The sequence below is a fragment of the Thermobia domestica genome, chromosome 8 (genome assembly GCF_964235325.1).
Source record: "Thermobia domestica chromosome 8, izTheDome1.hap1.1, whole genome shotgun sequence".
NCBI lineage: Eukaryota > Metazoa > Arthropoda > Insecta > Zygentoma > Lepismatidae > Thermobia > Thermobia domestica.
This window is the reverse complement of record NC_137461.1, coordinates 134,016,248-134,025,935: the sequence shown is the minus strand read 5'-3', so window position 1 is coordinate 134,025,935 and position 9,688 is coordinate 134,016,248. Positions and strand designations below refer to the sequence as shown.

General features: G+C 31.8%; 1 protein-coding gene across 1 annotated transcript in view; it reads right to left on the bottom strand.

The window, feature by feature from the left end:
* Positions 1–4,816: 4,816 nt before the first annotated feature.
* The window catches only part of LOC145693217 (dimethylglycine dehydrogenase, mitochondrial-like), a 77,175-nt gene continuing 72,303 nt past the window's right edge, over positions 4,817–9,688 (bottom strand). The window contains exons 17-19 of the mRNA XM_081769006.1: positions 9,318–9,449; positions 6,246–6,350; positions 4,817–5,882 (exon numbers count right to left, since the gene is read on the bottom strand). Of these exons, the coding sequence (XP_081625132.1) occupies positions 5,787–5,882; positions 6,246–6,350; positions 9,318–9,449 (333 nt within the window). The 3' untranslated portion in view covers positions 4,817–5,786. The remainder of the gene's footprint in view (positions 5,883–6,245; positions 6,351–9,317; positions 9,450–9,688) is intronic.

Here is a 9,688-nt window from a genome sequence, read left to right as displayed (position 1 = left end):
ACGTATCTGTACTCCCCAAGAAACTTTGTAAAGTGTACTATGCCTTAAAAAGAGTGAAAACTTCATTCAACCTATCAACATTAAAAGTACTAGGGAAACGCAACAGAAAACTAAGACATTTTTTTAAGATTCAAAAAAGGGTGCTGAGAAAATGAAAGGTACAAAATCTAGAGTATCATACAAAAAAATGTTCCGAGAGCTTAAAATTCTCCCACTGCCTTGCCTTTTATATTACGAACGACAATCTTTATAAGAAAATACTTGAAATCGTCTCTTAATTGCAACAGTGACATTCATACATATAATACTAGAAACAAAAGCGATCTTGCAATTCCCATTCATAATACAGCACTTTACCAAAAAGGTCCAAAATATACAGGAATACAAATTTATAACAGCTTACCTACCCATCAACATAAGAAACTCAAAATCTGATCACCTTTAAACAAAGACTAACAAAGTACCTACAAGAGCACTGCTTTTATACTGTTTTGGAATTTTATGAACATGCTCAAGCTAGAAACTTGTATGAATCAATAGGAAGGTATTTATTTTATTATTACATAAGTAGTCATACTTATTTATATATTATTATAATAAATATCTTCAATACATATTTACTAAATAGTAAATGAAGATACCATAATATAAAAAAACACTACAGATTCTCACACTACGAATAAAACCAGGTAGATGAATAGATAAGATGTGGAATATCTATGTATAAATATGTATCACGTTGTAAGACTAATATGATGTATAAGAAACTATAGTAGTAGTTTATTATATAGGAAATAATAGGATTTGACATGTTCTATACCGCATGTACAAATGTACAATACTGTGGTTTCTTGAACGCAAAATAAATAAATAAATAAATAAATAAAAGAAAGTCTGCTCTAAAAACTTTCAATTATTAGTGGCAACGAATGACATACTTTTTAGTGCCACAATAGTTAGTTTTTCTGGAGAACTACAGACGAGAATTTACACTCAAACATCTTATTTTGTTTCGTTTGATGTGATCTGTCCATTGATATTTGTCTCATCTTTGTACACCTACCAATATCACTTCGTTCAGCTTAATTAGACCTATTGATTGTCAAGTTTCTCATCTTTGGACTTCTTTTTAACACTAATAAATAATAATATTGTAGAACTTACTTTACAGTGAAACATGCTTTCTGAGCAGCGTTTGTTTTTGAACCTGTGACCACAAGCTTAGAGTGAGATTTTTAAAAAAAAAAAAACATTTTTGCTTCATTACATAGCCTAGTTTATTTTTCCTGATAATCATACATACAAATATGATATTACAGAAACGTGATGGCTCAGTGGTAGAGCATTCAGCTCTGGTGCGTGGAGTCCATGGTTCGATCCCAGCTCGCGCCAAGTGGACTTCGTGGTGGACAAACACCGTGTGCGTAGGTTTTCTCCCGTTTCTTCCCATTTTATTCATTTCACCGTTGCATTCATTCCTCACCTTCTCCTTTAGCTTAGCCGGCATAACGTGGGATGTAAAACTAAAAATTTGATTTCATTTCAAAGATCTTATAAAAAGGATCTAGATAATCATCAGTTTCAGTAATGGAATAGAAAATTGCAACATGTTAAGGTATTATTTATATGATATGTACGTTAGCTGTTGTTGTATAATTGACTATTGTTTAAAAATGGAATTAACGCTAAGATTAATCGATATTAAGGCACTATCTGAATAGCACCGTAAATATGTTCCATATACCCTTTCGGTTTTTTCTGAGATATCCAACTTAATCCTGGGTTGAAACTGACCGTTTTCTGATGCAGTTCCGTTTAGTGTCTTTTAAAAGCTTTCATTCACATCTGTTCAGTTTTAAATGAATAATCTCATTATACTTGTATCCTGTATTCCTAAAAAAAATAAAAAAAATTGCTGAAATAGGATATGCTGTTACTTTCAAAATCATGAAGATATGTTTACTAGCTTCTGAAGGCCATAGAAAAGCAACTCACAACAAATGTATCTCGCTAATTAGATTTATGTAAAGTCGTAGTTTCGAAAGAGGATATGCTGTTACTTTCAAAATCATGAAGATATGTTTACTAGCTTCTGGGGGCCATACAAAAGCAACTCACAACAAATGTATCTCGCTAATCAGATTTCTGTAAAGTCGTAGTTTCGAAAGAAACTACATAGAAAAGTGATAAGTAAATAAAATCAGCAAAGTTTTCAATGGTTACCACTTTTCTTGAATAAATCTGAAAGCTGGCACACACAATGATCATTACAACGTTGCTTCTTAGGCTCTTTAAACACTAATAGGGGTGGGGTGTATTGAAATCAGTGGAGGTCACAAAGGGGGAGTTTTCAGACTTTAACAACCACCTCTTTAACAAAATGTTACGGAAAATAAACATGTAACATTTTAAGATATGTATTTAAAAAACATTCGTGTCCTAAAACTATATGAGTTTGGGTATTTGACCCTCCTCTTTGATAAAATTCTTTGCACGCTACTGATTCAAATATCTTCCTTTGATGATAGAAGTTGATTACATTTTAATGAATGAGGTTGTTTGAGCGAAATGGTTTAAGACTATGCTCTTGAAGTTTTAAAGTATTAATGTTTTAGCAGGTACACAATCCATGATCCGGAGAAGTTGACATGAAGTTGAAACAGACACATTAGTTCGTTTCACATTTTTTTAAAGCATACCAAGTGACCCATAAGTCAGTTGGCACTAGCAGTTAAAGTATTAGACTTTTGTTTGATTAACATGCTACTGCTATTTGACTAGAGCAGTAGTTCTGATAATTCAGATGACACTATTAATGAGTGATTGTTGTGTGAGGTATAGAGTTAATGTTAAAAATGCAATTTTGCCAACCCACTTACGGTTCACTGTGTATTTCAACAATACTAATACGTATATGGAAATTAATATATTTAATAAATATATTAAATATACAAACAACAATGGAAGACGTGTAGTGTTGTTTCGAAACAATTTCTTACGTACTCACTATTTCTATCGTTACGAAATGAACAATCGTCAAATTGTTTCCATTTTGGTTCGCATTCAGTAGCTATAAAAAGTCTTCACCAAATGAAAATTGTCATTCATTGTCTAGGTATATACTAGCAAAAATAGTCCATTCTCATTAGTTTCATATCAATTTCTACAACATTATTAACGTTTAACTGGGAAAAAATGTCCAAAATGTCACACATCAATTGAGAGATCTCGTTGTGTAGAATAAAGTTATATGCGTCAGTCTAAAAGCTCATGCCTAGTAAATATTGTAAGATCCTTAGTATTACGTCGCAGAGCGGAGAAAAACAGTGGAATCTCCAATATTTTAAAAAACATATGTTCTCAGCTGTGGATAGAAGAACTATATGGAATTATAATTTGGCTTCTCGTCTTTTAACTGAAATTTCAGTAGAAACTAGAGTGCGCAGTAAACTTCCGGCACACATCATCTGCAGTGTGAACAACTCTGAACAAGATAACTCGGCTAACAACTTCCTTGATTGTGGTAAACCTTACCTTCTAAAATGTGTGTCGTTATGTAGGACAGTACATGTTCATTTATTTAACTTTCCTGTAAGCGTGTGTATCCAGACCAAGCCCAAGATGGACAGTTACCTGTAGTGATGTAAATGATGGCCTCTACATATTCGCTGAGAATTTCAAACAAAATAGCTTCTTTGTGGACCAATGTGAAACAAGGAAAAAGATCCATGGTCTTGAATGTCTCCTGAAAGTTTGAATAATCAAAGCGTTAAAGCTGTTAAAGTAAACCAAGAAATGTATTTGAAGTCCTCATCGTTATCCTGTCTGGAAACTCAGGAAGATAATATTGATCTCTATAAACTTCGATCTCATAAATGCTCAAAAGCTTCCTGCAAGCAAGATCTCGAATGATGAATGGCGCATTACAAATTCCATCTTGATTGGCCAGATTTGAAGTGACGTCTGTCACAAATTCTGTCCTAATTGGCTAGATCTAAGTAGTTGATAACGTAAGATAGCTTTGACCTTGCGATCTATTGGCTGTAGATGACATGTAATGTTGAGGTCAAACTTTGTGTAGGTTGAAGGAACTTCACAACTTCACAAAAGATGAGTTGTGAATTCTGCGATCAAGATTAATTTGTTGTGACTACAGATCAATTTCCAAAGTCAGCTGTAGAGTGCATAACAGCCTGAATCAAACTATTAGGCCGACATATCTGCCCAAAAGTTGGATTAAATTGTGTATTTTTGTGTAACTATTGCGAAGTTTCAACAATAAAATTGTTTATACTTCAACCGTTCTTATTTTTCAACAAATATAATATTGGTAGACTTTAATATTATTAGATCCTCTAAATTATATACGGCAAAAATATTAAGTTAAAAACGTGCTTATTCTAAGAAGAGTTAGTGTCTAATGAAGATAACGTTAAGTTATCGAATCCGTTACACTGTATTTTAGTTTTAATAAATAAGTGTATATACTCTGATCAGAAGTGTTAATTATTTCTCAAGAAAAGTTATTTGAGCTTTACACCTTCTCTTTAAAGTCTAAATCAATAACTGTTCTTATGAAACAAAATATAAGTACTATTAATAACAATTGTTGCGCATATTCAAGTACTACTAGTAAAAAAATGCTCTTTGAGTGTTTCGCGTCCCCATAAAACATCGAAGTAATGATGTGAAAAATATAAATTTAAACCATGAGAATGCACGTATAAGAACTGCTAAGAATTGTTAAAACAAAAATATGGAAGGAAATTCTAATACAAAAAGTTTTTTTTTTTTTTTTTTTTTTTACGTGACACCATTTTTAAAATTATATTTACTTTTATTGTAGGAGAAAAAATAAGATTTACAAAAGAAGTTACATATGTTACAATTTTACATGATTTCATATAACTATTAGCTTCAGTACAATTTCCCACTGCTGGTGTTCTATTTACATGATTTGACATTTATTTATTTATTTTTAATATTTTGAATTAAAATTTTTCTATTTGTGAAACAACAGTTGCCAGTGAAAGTCAATATCGCTTTATACAAATTTCTCATCGCACAATATTTAGGATAGATTTGAATAAAACCCATTCACTGAAAGCCATTACACCATCTTCTGCATGCTCAAGATAACTGATATTTTTAAAGAGCGCATTCGGGTGCCTTTCGTGCGTAACGGGTGGTGTAAATTGCCACATACCGAGGTTTCCCCGTACAAATTTTGGAATGTGTTAATCATTTTCTTTTTGAGTTAGCAAAGTAGGTTCATTCTCAAATTTTTTGATCCCGTTTGAAATTTATTGCCAAATAAATTTCATAGGAGAAATCGATTTTAAGATGTGACTGCACAGAATTTTAAAATGTCCCGCTTTTACAAATTATGTGAGTACATCATACAATTTATAATTTTTACTTTTTATTTCTCATGCTGTTTGCTGGAGATGTACGACAATCAAGTCATTGTGTCGAAGATTGTTGTGTCTGTGACGTGAATATCTTATTTTTAATTCATATATATGTGTATGGCAATTTGATGTAATGATTTGATATACTTCTTAACCTTTAATCACTGTGCTCTGATTTTCACTTTTTTCGTAAATGAATATAATACTATCGCATTTGTTGAAGAAAAGTAAATAATTTTCCATCACCACAGCACTTTACATAATCCCCTTTGTTAAGTAGTTTTCTCAAGCTCTCTATTTACATAGATGAAAAAGAAAAAGGCATTGTTTAGAAAACACTTATTAACGAATCCATTTGCGAATTACGGGTTGCAGTTACGTTGATTTCAACTTTTTACTACGTTGAGGGTGAGGAATGGCTATTGGCTTCATGAGAACTTCTGCACGACACAATTTGCCCAAAAGCTCCACCTGAACAAGAAAAGAAAACATTTTAGTTTGATACAAAAATATATACATAATTAAATATATTTCATTTTGTATCTAAATAGTAAAGGTATTTTATACAGACATGTGCTTGGCTGAATATTTTGAACAAGGTTATATGTATTTATATGCTGTTGCGATTGTGACTTAATTCATTTATATAATTTAGACAATTTCCTAACGCATTTATAGAATTTGGACTAATTATGACTATGGACGAATTTCAGTATTACAATGAAAAAATTTACCACTTTTTTTTTTAAAAAAGACGTAAACGACTCTTACCCTATATATATATATATTACTGAGATAAACATAATAGACATAGAATTAATTATAAATACATACCTCTACAGTTGAATCTGGAAGAGCGAGATACGGAGGCACATATGCAAACGCTATTGGTTTCTGTAAAGTATAACTGAAACATCCAGAAGTTGTGTTTCCAACCACCTATGGATTAAAATAGGATACATACTAGTTTTATAGAAGTATCTACTTTGAAATAAAATGTTTTTAAATATGAAACTAAGATCGTTTTTATGGACTTAATAATAATATAATAACATAAAAGAGAAATTAGACAAACTCCACGTATTTTGCGTATTTTTATTTTTAAAATCCTTATAATTTCGATACCTTATACAATTCTGGTATCTTCATCAAATCGGACTCATCTTTTAAGTATTAAATCGAATGAAAAATTGCATGTTAGTTCTTTAATATCTTCAACACAGATATTAGGTTTAACAACTTCTTAAAGACATTGCAACACTTTCCAAGAATTCAAAAACTCACTCAGAAAACATGCTGGTAAACTTATCAAGAAAATAATAAGTCTTTTCCAGAAAAGGCATATACAATATCTCTTCGTCATTATAATTACGTGGAATTTGTTAATTTTTATTGTGCTTAACTGCGTGTTACACCGAATATGAAAACTTTTAAGTTATTAATAATGTTATTAATAATAATGTAATTGATTAAAAGAATAAGAAATAACATAAAACCAGAAAAAAATAGAAATTTTTATTTTTTTTTTCTTTGCACTTTAATAAAATTCCAAAATATATCACGAGCAGTCTTCAGTTAAACTTCGAGCAAGACTATGGTCACGTACAAGCATCACACCAAGATAAATATATCAATGTATTATACATTGTCTAAACTTGAAAATTCGTTCAATCACATATTACAAATTCAAATTTGTTTGTTTTGTGTAATATAGAGATAGGAAACATGGATAATATTAATAAGGAATATAGAACAAATGTGAAGTTTCTGGAACAAAACAAGATGATATACTCAATTGGTAAGTAGAGGAACTGTACCAAAAGTGGGCCCCCATTTTGTTTTTTCCATATATCTAAGAAAATATCGATCAGAAAAAAATGATACTCAGGCTGAAAATAATACGATATGTAATTGCTTTGCTTGTTTCTTCCCATAACAATCAAGAAAAAAATAGATTGAGAAAAAATGGATTTTCATATGGACTGCATTTTCGGCATTCGAAAAAACTGTTCCAAAACCGGGACCCTTTAAATTTAGATAAATTACACAAAACGAAAACCTGTATTACTTAAATGAGTTACGCATTTAAGCTAAAAACAACATCCTAAACACTGGGGATTAAAATAAAATGAAATATGAATGTTTAAAAGACTTTATTAGAAGAAATTGAAACAAATTCCAAAAAGTAAAGAACACACTAAAATTGAACTTAAAACTTAAATATTCTACATTCTAGTGGCCGAAATGAAATCTGAGAGTCTTTTTCTTAACTCCAGCACAACCTCCACTCTAGATTAAACTTGTAAACTGAAAATGTCTAAACTTAAATATTCCACATTTTACTGGCGGAAATAGCAGATCAAAAAGTCTTTTTTTCTTTTTTAAGCTCTAGAAAAATCTTTCAAATAGACTAAACTTGACTGAAACTTTCAAAACTGAAATATTCAATATTCTACTGGTAGAAATAAAAAATCTAAACATCTCTCTTTCTGCAACCTACTTATTTGGCATTAAAAAAAAATCCTCAAACTTCAGAACCAAAAACTTCCAAATTAAACGTGATAAATGAAATGTTTCACAAATTTAAGATTTCTACTGGCGAAAGTCACAAATATAAACGACTTTGGCAGTCTCCTCACAATCTACATGGGCCCACTAAGAGCACATGATACAATGGACCCAGAGTTCAACATCGTATCACTCAAAAAAGTTTCAGTGCAGAAGGTGCAGGTGGCATCGTCATCCGTGGACGATGTTTTCCCCGGTGGAACGTTTAAAGCTGAGAATATTGTTGATGCTTCCTTATATCAGAGATTGAGCCACAATTAGAATCGTCTTCCTTGGCTCTTCCTTTCACCTTCAGCGGTATCTTTTACTTTCCTGGATCATAGGATATTGATAATGACTTGACACTACCATGTCCTCGACCACGATATTGAGTAATTAGTTTCGGCTTTGTTTTGGGCATTTTGGACCTCTTGAAGATTGTAAATAAATTGCACGAATCATGAGAATTTGGTATGAAACATATCTTTTAATTTTGCACAACATAGTAGGGGCTCGCTTTAGGATTGACAAGGGGGCCCACTTTACGACCATACATGTTTCTACTTTCGCTGCAAATAATTTGTCACTCCTACGTCTAAATTACTAGCTAATTACATAGAACATACCTCTTATCATTAAGATTAAATAAATAAATAGTTGGTTCAATTATCTCTTTACTAACTATGGAAAACAATGCTTGCTCGTCGGAGCTTCAAAACTTTCCACTGCATGAAAACTCGTCAGATGTTCATTGCAGAACAAAGGATTAACTGATCAACACAGGAACTAGCGCTGCATGCAACAGTAACGGTAAACTACAATTCAGCTTATTTCTAGCATTCTACGCCAATACCCGGAGCAGCAATTGAGGGGGCCCGCTTTATGGACCCGGGCCCGGGTTTGGTACAGTTCCTCTACATATTACTAATTTATGCAGAACACTTTTCTCCGCAATGGATTAAATCATTCCATTTTACCAATAGGCGAAGAAATTTAGTATGTTTTATTCTAATTCTTTTTATTGACGAGTAAAATACAGGTTAGTTTCTGCAGCTTCTTAAAGAACTAATAGTTTTTTTTTTTTCAAATTAAACAAAAATTCGAATTATCATGCACTGTTTCTTTAAGTCATACTTGGACCTACTCCTCCCTCACACCACGGAGCTAAGGTAAATTAAATTGCAATTACATGCTTTCTTGTACAGGACACGTCCTTTAACAAATAATGTCTTAATATGCAGCCTCTTATATTTTGATTTTGCCTATCCGGACATAATTTTCTGAAAGAAAGCCTGATCATACTATCCAATTATATTATCATATTATTCTTATTATCATATATACGTATAATGTTCTTACCCTATCACAGCACCAAACCGCTTCGTCTCCTTTGGGATCCACGTTTTCACTGTCCAATACTAGAGTCAACAGGTGTCGCTGCAAACCATTCCGAAGGTCTTGTTCTACAGCGTGTTTTCCTATGAAGTTTTCCTTTGGAAAGAAGAATGATAGTGTTTGATACGTATACTAGATTGCTGAACAAACAGTACAAAAATTAAATCAAAATATTCTCAGAGGTTCGACAATTTATTAAAGTTACATATTCAATATAGTATAACCTCTGTTTAACAAACTACCTGGAGATTTTGTTTCTCTTCCTTAAATGGGGTTTTTCACTAAATAGGAGTTTCGTATGAAAACAACTCGCATCATAAAAGAGTTTTACTAAG